This window comes from Melozone crissalis, unplaced genomic scaffold (assembly GCF_028551555.1).
Source record: "Melozone crissalis strain CALT ecotype California unplaced genomic scaffold, PUWL_Pcris_2 ptg000057l_1, whole genome shotgun sequence".
Taxonomy (NCBI): Eukaryota; Metazoa; Chordata; class Aves; order Passeriformes; family Passerellidae; genus Melozone; species Melozone crissalis.
The window spans coordinates 3,740,394-3,757,732 of record NW_026535835.1 but is presented as its reverse complement, the minus strand read 5'-3'; the positions used below and the strand labels follow the sequence as shown (position 1 = coordinate 3,757,732).

The 17,339-nt window shown below is 38.0% G+C and overlaps 1 protein-coding gene across 11 annotated transcripts in view; it reads left to right on the top strand.

Moving 5' to 3' along the window:
• Window positions 1-17,339, top strand: part of GTF2I (general transcription factor IIi) — a 77,722-nt gene that overhangs the window by 56,088 nt on the left and 4,295 nt on the right. For 10 of the 11 annotated variants that reach the window (XM_054287023.1, XM_054287021.1, XM_054287026.1 and 7 more), the window contains 18 exons: window positions 549-601; window positions 2,143-2,226; window positions 3,009-3,192; window positions 3,507-3,565; window positions 4,217-4,288; window positions 4,807-4,990; window positions 5,499-5,557; window positions 6,206-6,289; window positions 6,789-6,884; window positions 8,451-8,516; window positions 10,079-10,262; window positions 11,096-11,148; window positions 11,698-11,805; window positions 12,644-12,727; window positions 13,546-13,729; window positions 14,665-14,693; window positions 15,781-15,858; window positions 17,173-17,211. In XM_054287023.1, coding sequence (XP_054142998.1) covers window positions 549-601; window positions 2,143-2,226; window positions 3,009-3,192; window positions 3,507-3,565; window positions 4,217-4,288; window positions 4,807-4,990; window positions 5,499-5,557; window positions 6,206-6,289; window positions 6,789-6,884; window positions 8,451-8,516; window positions 10,079-10,262; window positions 11,096-11,148; window positions 11,698-11,805; window positions 12,644-12,727; window positions 13,546-13,729; window positions 14,665-14,693; window positions 15,781-15,858; window positions 17,173-17,211 — 1,700 coding nt within the window. Of the gene's footprint in view, window positions 1-548; window positions 602-2,142; window positions 2,227-3,008; window positions 3,193-3,506; window positions 3,566-4,216; window positions 4,289-4,806; window positions 4,991-5,498; window positions 5,558-6,205; window positions 6,290-6,788; window positions 6,885-8,450; window positions 8,517-10,078; window positions 10,263-11,095; window positions 11,149-11,642; window positions 11,806-12,643; window positions 12,728-13,545; window positions 13,730-14,664; window positions 14,694-15,780; window positions 15,859-17,172; window positions 17,212-17,339 lie in introns of those variants that run through there. The other variant, XM_054287029.1, reaches the window with a different exon arrangement.

The following is a 17,339-nucleotide window of genomic DNA, read 5'->3' as shown; positions in this document are numbered from 1 at the left end:
ACATACATCTAATTATTTATGCAATGCTGGCACCTGCTTTTGTCAAATATGTCTTAGTTGTTAACAGAAATTTTTGGTGTTCATTGATTTTGAAATGTGTAACAAGAACAGCTTAAAATCTAGTTGGCTCTGTGAGAAACATCAAAATGTTTAATTTTTTGTTTGTTCAGCTGTGGATAAAATTAGTTATATTTTGGAAAGAGAATTGTCTGCTTTGAAGTTTACTCTTTTAGAGATTAAATTTTTAATGTCTATCTTTGTTTCTGATTAAGTCTATCTCACAGCTCAGGGAGTTTAATGGAACCTGTATGGCACCATGAAATGGGTAGATGCTCATAGTCATCAGATATGGGTATTGGGCATGAAAAATGCTTTGTCAATAGGGTTCCAGCCAGCTCTTAGGATACTTCAGCATTAGTTGGGGATCATGATGTCCCCTGGGAGGATTTTGGGTTTGATCCTTCAGTAAATAGTAACTTGAGGCTGTAGCTGGAGGCTAGTTTCTCCAGTGTCTGTCACTGTTGAAACATGTGCCTTTAATCTTTCAGGCCTGAACTTCTGAATTTAACAGATCCTCCAGAGGTCACTACAGCTTCAAAAGGTAGGTTTTCAAATGTGTGAGTTGTACGAGCACATGTGATATTTCTGTTTCTCCAATATACTCATAGTCTTCTATCAAAGACAGTATTAAAGTGAATATTAAGGATCTAAATTAAGCAGATATACCATAAGGCTGTCTATTTAATGTGTGTGCAGGAATTAAACTTTTCCTTCCTGAAGTTAACTTAGTGTATTGAGTGTTAATAACCTACTGTGCCTTCAAGCACAAAATTCAACTACAAAAATAGTAGATAGGCTAGTAACTGAGCCTTAGCCTTAACTGGACTGTTATGTGGCTTTTTAAATTAGCCTTTTTGTGTTGTTTTAGTAATTTTTAATGCAATTGTACTGATTATGGAAGCAAAGCAAGTACATTGCTCAACTCATAACCCCCCTAAACAGCTACGAAAACTGGTGGTTACCAGTTCTATGTCTCAGGGTTCTGAACTGGCTTGTCATCACCAGCTATCACTTTATAGAGACATGTGTGACCTCTGCATCCTCTCTAATAAGAGAAGAGAGCATCCCTGGGAGCTGTCAGTAACATCTCAGAGAACACAGGAGTCAGGAGCTGTCTGAGCCTCCTTTCCTGCAGTGTTCTTCTTTTGGGATTTCCTCTTTCCCAGTGATTTATTATCTCCTCTGCTGCTCCCTGTGTCCACTGGCATCTCAGGAGACAGAGCTGTGGAGCACCAGCCCCTGCTCTCTCAGCTCCTTGTGGCTCCATGTCCAATTCCTGCTCTGTCCACAGGCCCTGATGGCTTCTGTCCCCAGCAGGAAAGGGATGGGATGAGTATGGACCTGTATTTTGGCTGGCAGAGGAAAAGATGATTTTCATTTGCATTTCTGTGGGAAGCAGGCTGGTCAGGAAGGTTTTGTGGACTGGCCTCAGTTCTGAAACTCTGAGAAGACTCATAGTGGCTGCAGACAGAGCAGTTGGATCTCAGGAAGTGTCAGCTGGAGCTTATGCTGATAGCCCAGTCTGGTAGAAATATGGAACACAAACCATTGCTTTTACATTCTGACTGAACCCATGGTGTGTAAGCAGGCCAATGTCCTCTTTGAGAGTGGGAAGCTTCACTTGTTGGTCACAAAGATATATTCAGGAGCAAAAAGTGATTTGTATTATATGTGCTTTGATCCCTTAAAAGTAAATTTTCATCCCATATGGTTTATCCCTTAATTCTGCACTGAATATCAACAAATTCTTCAGGAAACGAAACCATTGAAAAACTATTTCCATCTCCAAGTCGAATCTGCAGTTTGGAGGTGGATGATGAAAGTATTGCAGTTCTTCAACCCAAAACATTGCGTGTATTTTGTAGCAAGAGTAATGTCAGTGGTTCAGTGGAGTTTTGTCAGTTTTAATATTCTGTCACTATTTTATGGTCATTTTTTTTCTGGTTCCACATTGAATCCATACTTCTTACATACAGCATTTATGTGTTACCTGAAAATGCAGGATGATTATGCAGTGTATAAACTGAACAACTGAAAATATAACCAGTATAATTAAGGAATGTTGGTTTTGTTCTGTGTCAGTCTCAAATCCAGCAAAAGCAGAATGGTCTTCCAGAGTCACCAAACTGAGAAAGATGGTAGATCAAATTTTCTGTAAAATGTATGGTAAGTACAGCATTATTATCTTCTTTTCTGAATGGCTTTGTATTTCTTGAAGGTTGCATTCATTCCTTCCTTTCAATGTCTGTGTGAATGAGACCTTTGTTCAGATTTTTTTTCCAAGTATTTAAAATTCTTAAATAAGCAGTAAACTAAAACATTCTTTTTCACTTTCATTATTTTAAATTCCAGATTTTTTTCAAGTATATTAAAATTCTGGAATTTAAAATAATGAAAGTGAAAAAGAATGTTTTAGTTTACTGCTTATACAAGGTAAATTCATAATTTAAAAAGAATTTTAAGTGTTACCTATACAGCTCTTCTGATTACTCTTGATTCCTTCCTGTCTGGATTTTTTTCCTTTGGTGGTAAAACAGTTGTTTACTTATATCCACTGCAATATCATCATAATTAGTATTAAAACATTTTGGGTGAATTTTTATGTTCTGTCCAATATGAAAAAAAAAAAGTCAAGTTATAAGACTTAGAATAAATTTTTTCATGATACTCTATAACAGATTAACAACTTTGGACAAAACAAATGTATTATGCCCTAGTAAGCAGTCCAGTCTGGTATTGTGACTGCCCAACAGCAACATCATACAATATGGCAATTTTTTTACATTTTTTACATGCAGAGACTTGGGTTTTGTTGGATTTAGATGTCCTGCATCGTTCCACGTTTTAATAGCACAGTTGCAACAGCCTGAGGAATTGGTATCAGCTAGCTTTTAATAAAGGTTGCTTGGCCAATCTCTCCAGTGACTGGATGTGTTTTGTTCCTACAGCCAAGGCTTTGGGGAGCAATGACCCCAGAGCTGTTCCATACAAGAAATTTGAAGCACATCCAACTGACCTCTATGTTGAAGGGCTGCCAGAGAACATCCCCTTTAGGAGTCCCTCGTGGTATGGAATCCCTTGCCTGGAACAAATAATTCGAGTGGGCCACAAAATAAGATTTGTGATCAAAAAGTAAGTCTAAACATGGAGGGTTTTTAAAGGAAGAGTCCAAACAAACACCCTATGTGTAATCAAGCACTTGGTTTCATTAAGTAATGAAGCATTTGGTCTCTACTTACCAAATAGGCAAAGTGAATATTCTGCATGGTAAAATGGGCATTTGCAATCCAGACAAATATTTTAGAATATGTTTTGCATATCTGTTAACATGTTGACAAGTGTGAAAAACATAATGGAAAAATTCAAATTCTTCAATTAATGTCATAATAGGTAGTGATATTTATTTTACGACAAGAACAAACAGATTTTTTGTGTCCTGGTTGCAGGCCAGAGCTGCTAAATCAAGTTCCAAAAGAAAGTCCTCAGCACAGGTCAAACCCTCAAGGTAAGACAGGTGCTGTCTCCATGTGGGAATAGAAGGGTTTGATGGGGAAACACATCTAGATCAATGCAGCATTTTTCAAGAAGGAACCCGTGTGTGATGAGTGTGCTGGCATAGTCTTCATGAGGGTTGGAAGGAATGAGCTGATCACTGTGGATGTGGATGGATTGTGAAATCCTGATGCAGTCCCAGCTGCCTTTGAATAACCAGCCTGGGTGACCTTCAGAGCCCCAGAGAACTGGAGTTACTGTCCTGGCCTGAATCAAAGGTCTGCAGTCCTTTGGGGTTTCACAGTGACTCTGGGCTCTTTCAGGATCCTGTTGGTAAGGAATTGTAGGGACTTCTTGAAAGCATGACGTGCCTTTAACAGGGAGAACCACTAAAATCATTTCTTCCTGCATCTGAAGGCTCTGGAGAACAAGTTGTTCTGCTAGGGTTTGAAATTCATAACTACATTTAAATCGACTTTTCATTATGTGGAGGAAATTAGGTGTATCATTTAAGCTGCTATAAATAATCATTACTCATTGTGTGTCCCTGTTTAATCAGATGTAATTGTGTTGTTAGTTTTCATGTTCTTGTATTGAAAGATGTTCAGATGTACCTTTGTATCTAGAGCTGGGTGATTCTCTGACACCTGTTTCTGGTTTTCAGGGAGAGAAGATTGGAATGTCAAGATTACAAAGCTAAGACAGGAAGTAGAAGATATATTTAGGGTGAAGTTTGGTAAGTTAATGAACTTACTAATGCTAAATGAACTGTTGTGCAATGCTGCTGCATTCCTCTGTTTAAATGTTACAGTATTTACTTAAGCATCAAAAGTATACTAGGACAAGTATGGAAATCTTGACTCCTCTTATCTAGGTTTTACTTACTCTTTCCTGTAACTGACATTAATGTTTTTATAACAGCATCCTAGGCTGTTATTTTTCCAGTTGTGTGACAAGATGTTTCTTTTGGATGAAAAGAAGTTCTCAAAATAAAACATCAGGCACTGTAGGCCTATATTAGACATTATCTGTAACAAGATGGGCCAAGTTCCCATTGCAGCTACTCCACAGAAAATAATAGGGAATATCGAATATCTTCAAATATATTTAAATATTCCTTTTTTTTTTTTTTTCAGGAGGCTTTGAGTATCAGAGCTTCTTGTAAGAATCTTGTAAGACAAGATTCTTAAAATCACTTGAGATAAAATTCCACCCATTTAAGTTTGTAATACATGATTTAATCTTTATTTTCAGCTGAAGCTCTGGGGGTTTCAGAGTCAGTGAAAGTTCCCTATGCTGTGTTTGAGTCACACCCTGACTACTTGGTGGTGGAAGGTTTGCCAGAAGGAGTTCCCTTCCGGAGCCCCACCTGGTTTGGAATTCCGCGCCTCGAAAGGATCATCCGTGCCAGTAGCAAAATCAAATTTACTATTCAGAAGTAAGTTTGTGATCCAGTTATTTTTATATTACATTCTCTGATTTTGAAGTTACTTGACTTCGTTCCCAGCAACTCTAGGCTTTAAATGCTAAACTCTGCTTCCATGAAACACAAAGAATATTTTGCACATATGTTTTATCTCCTACAAGGACATACATTCCTCATTCAATTTCTGTAGATGTATGAATTGTGCGTTTCATGCATCAAAAACTGAGGAGGGGAAATGGTCTTGTACCTGGAAGCTTTGTTCCTTCTTTTTTTTTTTTTCTGTATTTTTCTTTGCTTGAAGTAAACCCCGAAGAAAATTGCAGAAGAGAAAATACATCTTTATGTTTTCTGGTTTTCTGTGGTTGTAGTAGATGGAGAGTCATCCATGCTTCTAGCAGAATTTCCTTGTAGAGAACTGATGTTATGTGAATTGGAACTCAAATGAATTCCAAGAAGTTGGTAACTTTTTGCTGTATGAATTGTCTTGCAATTGATTGGATTTGTTCTGTTCAACTTCCAGGCCTGACCTTGTCATTTCCCATTTGCCTCTAAGATTGGCTAGTAAATTAAAGAAAACAGGTAAACAATTAAATATTATTTGCTGCCATCCATTTGTAAATACTTCCTTTATACTTCCCTAGCAGACTGAGAGATCTTTGTGGTTGAAAAATACAGGTGTTGTAAATAAAAGGTATTATTTAAGATGATCTAGCATAGTAGCCTCTAAATCTGCTATTCTTTGAGAAAGACACCCAAACCATAAATGTATCTGTTTTTTTACTTGACTATTCTAGTACAGAAAAGGAATTTACTCAATTTTGACAACTTCTATTTCACTTTTAATGGCTTCAACCATTTTAAACTGAGAGCTGTGAACTGCTGTAAATAATAATGGTATTTTATAAGAAAAGCATAAAATAATCTTTTGTCTGTAGAAAATTCAGATGTTAGTAATTTTTTTGCGTTTTAGATAATAAAAAGTACCAAAACTCTCCTTTACACTTAGAAAAAAACAAAGTCTTTTGTTCTGAATTAATGGAAAATCTAGGTGTGTCTTTTTCAAGAGCACTAAAACTACTTCTTAAGGTTGTGAGCATCACTGTATTGTTCAGGTTTAACTGTGCAGACTCTACTTAGTTGAGTCTGTTAGAATTCTTAGAATACAGCTGTTCCTTTGTTAGGTGTGCAAAATTTGTGCTTCACACCTTCTATTCTTTTGGCCTCCAGGAGTTAGTCCAAGGACCTCCAAAAGGTCACGAAGTTCTTCAGAAAATTCAAGTGTTCCAGAGATTGAAGTTACTATTGAAGAGAGTATGGAAGAAATAAATATTCTTCTGATGTTCTTTTATTATATTCTTCTATATTTTCTGTTCTTCTAAACTTTCATAGCCCATAAGTAATGTACACCTCATGTAGCAAACTCTTGAGGGCTCCAGATACACTTCAGTATAAAATAACTTTATAACTTTATATAACTTATATATAACTTTATAACTTTTTTCATTTCTGAAACAAAGTGGATACTGTGTAGATGATGCTTAGGTAAAATGTTGCAGTTTGACAGCTTGCTTGGCCTATTATTCCAAGCAGAGGTGTGGGAACTGATGTTGTCCTGAGCAGAGAGATCACAGATGTGGGCAGTAGCATTAAATGCTTAAATACAACTCTAGAACTTCCTAAAGGCTTTTTTAAAATTCTACTCTTGATTCAGAACTGAAGATTTCTCCAGTAATCAAGTTTGATGCATTGTTCTTTTTGTATGATGTCTTGTTTCTGCTCTCTACCTTAAATATGTAATGTCTCTTCATAGGTCCTAAAAAAGACCAAACTAAAAATGCAGAAACTGATTCTAATACCAGTGACTCCAATGCAAATTCAAAGCAACAAGGAAAAGACTTTTCTTTTGGTAAGTGTTGGGGGAATTAGCACAGATGCATTCCTTTAATGTTGATGTGGAACACCTGGATTGCATATCAGATATTTTGAGTTCATGTTCTGATGTACAGTTAGTGAATGACTGAAGTCCTCTCTTTTGTGTACATTCAGTTCTTCATTATGTGTAGTAATCTGCAGTAGAGAAATCCTGGATGATATGTGGAGCATGCTGCAGCAATGCAGCCCAGATCCATTAGATATTGTTGATTCAGGTGCAGAGGCAGTTTTAGATTTTTGCTGCTCTGTTACTGCACAATGCTGCAGACCCTTGAAGGACTTTTCTGGTGCAAAGTACCACCAAGAGCATAAACCCATGTGCCTAAATTTCATAAGCCCACCACAAATTTGAAGTATTGACATCCCTGTGCAGAGATTCTAGGTGGGATGAAGGGTCCAGGTAGGAATTGAACTAACATGAGAAAGCCATGACCTGTCAGAGCTGACTGTGCATGATTGCCATGATTGACCTCTCCAGTTCTGGAAGATCAGGAAAGGAAAAGCTGGGCAGGGCTGAAAGCCAGGCAGTTGTGTTTGTTCATCAATGTAGGCCATGAATTTTTGGCCATGGGGGCCCAGGCCTGTTGGTGCAGTGCTCTGGAACAGAAATCTCAGCATTGAAAGCAGGGTCAATTTGCAGTCCAAAAAATTCTTCATTGTCAAGTGAGGTGAGTGACTGCATTCAAAGTAACTGTAAGGAGTTCTAGGTCTCAGTAAAACTTTTTTCAGCATACTTACAGTCTGAGTTTATTTGCTTACATTTGTGTAGGAATTTGCTGTTATTTGCTTTATCTTTTTCTGTCCCCTATGCTTTCTTTATATCTGTATGGTCAAAAAACCTATAAGAAAGGAATTATTTACTCCTACCAAGCCAATTGAGAATTAATGAGATGCTGATTTAGCATGTGTTGTATTCATATTCAGAGTTGTGTACAGTTTTCTTGGACTTTTATTGCTTGTTGGACCTAGGTATTTTTTTTTAAATCTGCAACTTTTTTAAACTTTAGACTGAGGTTTTAGTTTTGTAGACCAGCCATGGCCCACTTAATGCAGCCACAAGTAAACTGGTGTAGAAATTGCTCTGATGGCTGTCAGAAACAAAATGCTTAAATTAAATGGACATTTAATCTCATCACTGAAGTAGAAACTGTGCTAAAGATTAAAGTTCTCAGGAGAGAGGCAAATGTTTCAGGGCTCTGTCATTGAACACATGAGGAGCTTTGTGCCACTATTTTGGGTACTAGGTGAGTAACAGATGAGTAAATTTCCTGCTATCTGATAGTAACTTTGGATCACTCTTGGATTAATTTCACTTTTAATCACCTTTGCTTTATTTAGTTACAGTATCTTTCAAAGCTTCAGGAAAATAAGGATGGATGTGGATATAGTTTTGCAGAATGAAAGCCATTTTACACATTTTTACTGCCATAGTAAATTGGTTATCAAGCATAATAATTTATTAAAGATTTGTTAAAATGTTATTCAAAGACTGGTTCATTGTGTGAGTGTTGTTCTAATTCTTCCAATTTCTTCCTGGCAGAGCTGTGGAATACCAAAATCAATGACTTGAAGGAGAAAGTAGAAAATATGTTTAGTGAAAAATGTGGTATGTTTATTGATTCTTTACTACTGAGATTCCTTTCTTATGAACATGCTAGATAATGTACAGTTAGATGAACAGTTAGATAAATGTATGAGAGGTGTTCATATGTTTATTCCAGAGGTCCTGCAATCCTTGTGTACCTTAGAGTTTCCCATCTGAGTTCATTCTCATGTGCTTGCAATCCATTGTCAAATTTCCACTTGTTATTTTACTTGGGTTTGAAAATGGAGAAGTTGTAGTTGGATTACAATTTTTTAAATGAGCCACAGGGTGATTTCACACACTGGCACATCCTTTTGAGCATTCATCACTCTGCGTATAAATGGGACTTGGTGTGACTCTGCCTGACTCAAAACAGGCTGTGGGTGGTATCTGGAGAAATTGCTCCTTGTATTCCAACACTTCTTCTAGTTCAGGCTGTTTGGAAACTAGTGACTTTTGGAAATAATGGCTTCTCCTTACTCTTTTGAGTCTGGATTTTTGAATAAGAGCATGAATCTTACCTGTCTTTGATGCTGCTCTCTAGAAGAGAAAGAGGCAGAATGCACTGCCTTCAACAAAGAGTGTCTTGATTTGAAAAGCCAGCTAAGGAAGGCAGGAGCCTCCCTTGAAATGGAGAATGTAAAACCCCTTCCCTCTGAATTATCATAATTTTGAAATTAAGGGGCTCTCAGGCAAAGATATGGGAAGACGAATAACAGTTCTGTAATAAGAAAATTTAAAATACAAATGCAATAGTACAAACAACAAAACCAAACCACAGCCAGAGTGAGAGCAGTCCCTGCCCCCTGTGTGCCAGGGTTGTGTCCCAGCCCCATCCCATGGGGGCTCAGCCCTCCTGCAGTGCCAGCTGTGGCTCTGCTGCAGCAGGGATCCTGCACAAGGGGGGAGTTTTCCTCTGCAGCTCCAGGGCTGCTGCAGATGGGCCTGGGCTCCCTCTGGCCATGCAGGGCAGCAGAAAGCTGCTCCTCTGGCAATGCAGGGGGCAAAGGCTGCTGTGCTGTGCCAGGCTCAGATTGGATCCAGGGAGGAATGCTTGGCTCCTCCCCTGGGCGGAGCATCTCCCCATGGGATGCTGGGATTGGATCAGCCCTGCAGGGACACTCAGTGGCCATGGACAGCAGAGATCTGCTGGAGGGAGGGTTGGCTGTGGGAGAGAGAAAGAAAAAACTGCCCCATGGACAGCAGAGAACTGCCCCAGCTCTGACAGGTGGGGATGGAATGCACATTGCATCTTGCAATTGCAACCCAAGACAAAAGTGCCACACAGATAGGATAGTCATGCATGCAGACCAAGCCAGTGGCATGAGCTGGATGCAAATGACAAATTTTCAGCAAATTATGGTGAGATTTACTGCAACAGAATGAGTTAAGTTTGAAACTGTTCGTTTTCTCCCTGCACACTCATAGCTGTCACCAAAAAAGGCAAAGCCTGCTGGTTTTACCTAATTGAGTGTGGATGTACCAAGTACTCTATTCCATTTATAGCAGAGGTATTTCTATATATTCTATTTTTCTCCACATCAGCTGCCTAACTGTACCTTATTTGCTCTGTTGCATTTCAGGGGAGGCTCTGGGACGCAGTGGGCCAGTGAAGGTGCCATATGCCCTGTTTGATTCCTACCCTGAGGATTTCCATGTGGAAGGACTGCCTGAGGGGGTGCCCTTCCGCCAGCCCACCACCTTTGGGATCCCCAGACTAGAGAAGATCCTGAGAAATAGACCCAAAATAAAATTTATTATTAAAAAGTAAGGCTCCCATATGTCTTGAATAATCTGTTTGATGAGAATTGAAATGTAGACAAAAAAATGAAATTGTGTTGCCACGTTGCTAAATTACTCTATAAAATGCACACTGGAATGTTTTTATTGAGGAAATGATCAGAAAGCTCTTGTGCAAGTGGAACAAGATACAATAATCTCTTTGTTCTGACAGACTCTTAGACTTTGTTGAGAGGAAGAGCACGTCCATATTTCTTAATCCACCACAATTATCACATCACTGGTTTAGTTCCTACTGCAAGGAGCACTTACGGGCTACTCATAAACTTTGCTTGTTGTGTATTGGGAGCTGAGGAGTGGAGATTATTTTAATGACAGCTGTAAGAATTTTCTTTCTTTTTCCTAGAACAGGTTTAGATATTCCTGTGCCAGTGCAGAAACAGTGGCAAGAGAAGTTACAAGGACAGATAGTGACAGAACAAGGGAGAATGGCTTTAAACTGATAGACAGCAGGGTAAAATTAGATGTTTGGAAGAAATTTTCACTGGGAGGGTGTTGCCCAGAGAAGCTGTGGCTGCCCCATCCCTGGAAGTCTTCAAGGCCAGGTTGATGGGGTTTTGAGCAACCTGATGTAGTAGAAGATGTCCCTGCTCATGGCAGTGTTTTAGGTTCCTTCCAACCCAAACCAATTTTAAAATTCTGTGAGTCAGGGAAGTTATGGAGCCTCTCAGTCACTGCATTCTTGACTGTCTGTTTGGCTGAGAGGATATCACTTAGTTACCATTTTTGAAAATGGGATTTTCTTTATTGTTGATGGTATAATTTTATTGTTGTATGTAAAATGTTCAATCTGTTTGCAGGCCTGAGGTGCTTGAGGCAGCTATCAAAGAAAGTTCTGGTAAAAGCTCACGAGGTGAGTTTTGCAGCTGCCTGAATTTCCAGATAAAAGTTTATTTCAATGGTTAAATATTAATTATGAGAACAGCATGGTATTAATAAATTCCTGAAAGATTTATTCTACATTGCAGTTGCTTGGTTTGTTTGTTTTTAAGATGGGATAAGCACTTACCAGTTGCAGTTTAAATATAGCTCTAACAAGGCAGTATTAATTTTTTAAAGTTATTCACAAATAATTGTGCCTCTAATATATTCTTTACTACATTCCATCAAAATGTAGCCAGTAATGTAGGATTCACAGGAGTTATTCGGGTCTAGAGATAAATTACTTGCTCCTAGTATGTAGATCATCCAAATGACACAGGCACCAGAGACAGGAGTGGAAATAGCCAGTAGAAAATTGTGTCAGGCAGGTAGGTCATGGAATAAATGCTCCCATTTTGAAACTGAAACTAGGTCCTCTTTGAAAACTTTGCCAATATTTGTTGTTTTGCAATATTTTCTTTATAGATGAGACTGAAGATTTTGAGCTCTCTATAAATGTTTTCTAAATTAATCCTCTTAGGAAAAAATAATTCCTCCAGTAATGCCAATACAGCAAGGACCACAGAAAACACAGTGAAAACAGCTGAACGTATTGAAGACCTAAACATTGTTAAAGTAACCGTAAAAGGTGTGTATACTGGCTGGTTTCACATCATAATGCTTGTGCTTATATTCTTCATGATACCTGCTTAGTTTGATATTTTCTTGTAGTCAGGCTGGTTTGCTGAAATACAAGTACAGTCAGAAAAGAACACAAGTTAGCTTTTGGTTTTGCTGAGATGTTAAATATTATCTAACACTCATTAATTTAATATCTCACCAGTGACATCTCTAGAATAAGACTATTGTATAAGCCTCCTGTTAAGAAGTATCCACATTTTTATGATGCAATAAATTAAACATTGACTTGCAGTTCTTGGTAACTTCCAGATGTCAGTACTTGAACTGAATTGAATGACCATGGAGGATGAACTGCTTTGTCTTAACACCAATTACTGCTTTTCTTATTGCATGCTATGGCCATCTACTGATCTTTGCTTTTAGCTTTACATACCATTCTGTGTTCCTTAAGAAAGTAAAATACAATTTGATGGCTTAAATTACTTTACAAAATTATCTCGAGACATTTCTGGATTCATCCCTGGAAGTATTCAGGGCCAGGTTGAGTGGGGCTTGGAGCAACCTGGTCTAGTGGAAGGTGTCCCTGCCCATGGCAGGGGTTTGGAACTGGATGATCTTTAAGGTCTCTTCCAAACCAAACCATTCTAGGATTCTATAATTTCTTAGCAACCATCTATTTGTGTGTATTTCTACAATTCAGTGTTACTACTAAAATGAGGAACAAAGACAGTCCCTATTTAGAAGCTTTCGGGTATGCCTGCTTTGAGTAAACATGCAGGGATAAACAAACTTCAGGAGGGGAAATCTCTGCTTAATTCTCATGCTGTTCTCACAATTTCTTCCAGATAATGAAAATGAGCGACTGCCAAAAGCAGAAAATGCCAGACAATTGAGAGAGCAAGTAAATGATCTTTTTAGCCAGAAATTTGGTAATTGCTTCTTACTCCCCATTTTTATATAGGTGTGAGTGCAATTAATGTTATTCATACTGCAGTTAGTGAATGAATATTCACTCACAGTAAATAATATATATGATCATTACAATTTGAGAATTGTATATGAATGATGTGTTTTGACTCCAAAAAGAATCTTTTGTGAGTGATGTAGATAGTTTGGTGTTTTAAACAAAGTCCTAAGGGTCTGGACTGCTTCATGGTTCCCCTTTCCTTTTCCTTTTTTCTGTGTCAGCATGGATGAAGTATTTATTTTGCTGGCAGCCCATGGTTCTTTTCAGGGTTTCATAATCCTGACCTCTTAATACTTGGGATTAGAGTAATTTTAAAAATGCAGTTTAACCCTTTTGCTGTGTATAGTTTTGTCTGTTTTTTTACTTTGCATTGTATAGTAGCAATGACCTGGGTCTCCTTATCTGAAATTCCTTCACTTGTGCTGCATTGAATTGCTTTTCATAGCATTGCAGGAATGCTTTGTTTTCCTTCATGTAGCTATCTCCTTTAATATCCTGTTCTCTAAGAGCAGAGTTTGTGTTCTTCATATGCTGAACTGTCAGAGTTGGAGCTGTGACCAATGCTCTCATAGTCATGTTCATGAGTGTAATCCAGAACCTTATTTCTAACACTGTAATTGTTTCATTGTCAAGTGAATTTTCAGAGTTTCAGATCTGATAGAAAGCATGGTTTGAATTTTGTTTCTTAATCCTTTGAGGATTTTCTTACACTTTTTCTTCAGTGTAATCAGAAATTCTGTGGGTTTCTGTGGGAAAATAAACACGACCTCTCTCCCTTAGGTGAAGCCACTGGTATGAATTTTCCTGTGAAAGTTCCATACAGAAAAATCACCAACAACCCTGGCTGTGTGTTGGTGGATGGAATGCCTCCAGGTGTGGCATTTAAAGCACCCAGTTATCTGGAACTCAGCTCAATGAGGAAGATTTTGGATTCAGCAGAGTCTATCAAGTTCACTGTCGTTAGGTATGTGGTTGCCATTAATTAGATTGTGAGTACAGTCCCATAGCTGGAATAAATGTGAGAGAATAGAAGTTGTAGTGCATCTTTAAATAGATGTTGGTTCTTTTTGGATAACATATCAGGTCAAATGAAGCACAGATGTTCCTAGCATGAATAAAGGAGGAACTGTCTAATTTGGTATGACAAAAGGCATTTTACCAATACTGCATATTACAGCAAGCCATCTTTTGAGTTCAAATCTAATCATAATATGCTAAAAAGTCCTATAGTTTTCTGAGCCTTGCTCTCCCAGTCATAATATCAAGTTTTGAAAGAAGTCCAGAGCTCATTGGTTTCTATTCAATATTTTAAAATACAATATTGTCCAATTGTAGTATAAGGGAACTTCATTTGTATCTGTATATCTCCATAGACACACACACACACACACATATCCAATGTTAATTTGTATGCATTGAAGCAGAACAGATCAAACTTTGGAGTCATTCTAAGGAGAAGTTGAAAATAAAAATTGATATCAGTTTCTGTAACTTCTCAAATCATAGATGACTTCACAGGAGTTTAAAAGCTTCAGTTTATCCTTAGAGAGAGAAATTTCTTAGATTTTACTAAGGAATCTGAATTTTCAACCCTTAATCATGACATATTCTAACCAAAAGGACTTTGATGTGTTTTTGAATTGAACCCTGCAGAGGTGATTCCTTGCCAAGTAGCAGTGACCAAGGGAAAGGTTTAGCTCTTCTATACATGTTACTTTTCAAAATGCTAGTTTTGAAGAACCAAAGTCCCCAAGAGCTACTCTTCCTTCTGTTTTACTTGCCTTTCTTATCATGTTTTAGCATGACCTCTGTTGTAGAATGTGTGGGGAGGTTACATTGGGAGGAAACACCAAGCAGTGCATTTTAGAATCAGAAAAATATATAATTTTTTTTTTCCAGGCCGTTTCCAGGACTTGTGATTAACAATCGTGAGTATTTATGAGACCCTGATGACAAATGCATTTTTGTAACCTACCAAGTTTCATTTTCTACATTGTGTCTTAGTGGCAGAGGCCCCAAGTTGTTGAGGTCTCTGTATAATTTTGCCTGTGTATTTCTCATTAAGATTTCCTGACTAAACATGGGCGTGCAGTTAACTTGAGGGCAGGGGGATAAATTTACATTTAAGCAGCATAAGATTAGCATTGACTTGATATGGAAATGCAAGACTCTGATTTTATATCTTTCAGCTGCAGAGTCCCAAAGAAATTTAGGATCCCGATTGAGCAGCACACTTATATGAGAGTTGCTGTGTTATAAGTTTAAATCCATCACAGTAGCAGTTAGTAAGAGCTTTCCAGTAGCTGCACAACCTTGTTCCAGTGAAAAAATCTGCATTCTGCTGAAACTATAACTTTTTAGAGAGGCAAACTGTAGTTAACTGAAGTGCTATGGCAAATTTAGCCCTCGCAATGAAATTGTTTGGGGTAGTGGGAAGGAAAGATACAGTATTTTGGTGGCTAAAATAATTGTGGAATGGTATTTCCAGAGAATTCAGTTAGAAATGAAAGAATTCATTGATCTGTTGTCAGTTCAGCATAAGTTGTCAATGTGTGTTGGGACTGGGGGAGCAGATTGGCCATGGACCACATGAGGTTTAGGCATTGTCTGTGTCCACTAATTATGATCAAAATGATTATAATTATTTATATATACTATAATTTTTATAAATATATATATATGTACACAATATATACTATATACTATATATATATTCTATATACTGATGGATACCAAGGTGAATGATTGAAAGGCTCTGAGCCAACTGCTTATAAGTGTGATGTTTCATTCTTCATCTAAAGAACATGTGGAAACTTAAAAGGAAAGTTTTGGTGCTTGCAGGCAAGACAGGGAATGTTTTTTCTCTAACAGAAAGAATTGAACTGCATCTCAGCCACAGTGTTAGTGACTCGTTCATGTGAGAAGTTTCAGGATTTGCAGATTCAAAGGTTTTTCCTGTGTTGCATGTGAACCATTTTCATTGTGAAGTAAAACAATGATCATGTTTAATCTTAGAGCTGCTAGAAGAAGCTGAAGCAGAAGCAGAATCACCAGCAGCACCAGCAGCAGCCACTACCACAGCAGTACTACCAGGTGATGCAGTGTGACACGTGTCCTTGCTGGAGGGTGGGCTATGGGGTTCTGCATCTCCCTAGCAGATATCCTTAGCAGTCATGTCCTAGGTGTGAGGGGCTCATGATGAGCCATTTCATTCTGAGAAATGAATAGCTGTTAACTTTCATAACTGTTAAACTTTAAGTAACTTTATGAGCTGTTAAACATTAGTGGAAAGTGACTCTACTTTCTTCAAGCTGTGTCATTGGTGTGTTCCTTGATTTGATTTTTACAGATGATGAGTGAGCTGGAAAGAAGGATTAATGGGGGCAATGTGTAAAGGCAATTCAGCATCCATTTATTAATGTCTGCTTAACTCAAATGTGAGCATGTCTGCATGTACAGCCCAGTGAAGTTTGCCTGCCCAGCTGGCAGAGGGGTCTGGGTGGAGTTTCTGCCCTCTGCCAAGCTCTGCTAGGCTGCATCTGGGACTGCAGTCTTAGTCTGAACATAGAACTTAGCTTTGGGCTGTGAATTAACTAAAGGAAATGTGATTGGGCAACTTCACTTTGATCCAATACAGCTCTTAAATGTTCATACACCTTTTAAAAATATGTATGCGAAGTTGGTGTAGTGTGGAGAAAACTTCTGCAATTGACTGAATAAATCGTTACACAAAGAAGCTGAGAAACCAAGAGAAAACATCTGATAAACATTTTAAGAGTAAGGGACACTTGTATGGTGAAAATTATTATGAAGGAAGCTGTTGGTTCCTCTGTTTCCATGTGGAGGTGTGGGAGGGAGGAGATCAGCTGCTGATGATTTGTGAGCTTGCTGCAGTCTGTTGGTCCTTAACATCTGCAGTGTTAAAAAGGATAAATGGTTTTCCCAGAACATGTTCATCTACAATCCATGCAGAGATAGTAGAAAACTCAGCATGGAATTAAAGCATACTTGTCCTCTGTTATGCACCTTCCCACTGTTCCCCAAAGTGCACAGACTTGCCATCACAGACAATGCTTGGGAGAAGTGGGGACTCTTTCTTTAAGCTGTTCCAAATTTGGTGTATTCTGTGCAAATGCACATTATGCTGTTCTGGGTCTTGGTGATATGTCTGCCACAGTGAACCGTTCTTAGAAGAGAAAGTGTTGCATAGTTAAATGTAATAAATATTTGGGGATATTTTATATTTTTATAAAAAGCTACACAAATTTATCTCGGTCAAAGAGATATGAGTCTGATTGTTTAAGAAAAATTAGGTCCTTTTTTGAGGGAAAACTTGATTTCCCTAATCTGATTCATCTTGTTGAAACTATATTCATATTCATTTGACTGTATTTTTTTTCATTTAAGAGCCAGCTGAACCAAGCCAAAGAGAAGTATCTCTAGGAGGTAAGTGTTAGTCTTCAGTTACTATCAAGAAATATTTTTAAGTATTCCTGAACAAAGTTGCATCTATTTTTAATAAAGTCAGGTCAATCAAAACCAAGAAGAGGTCTTGTACTGGTTCCTGGCACATG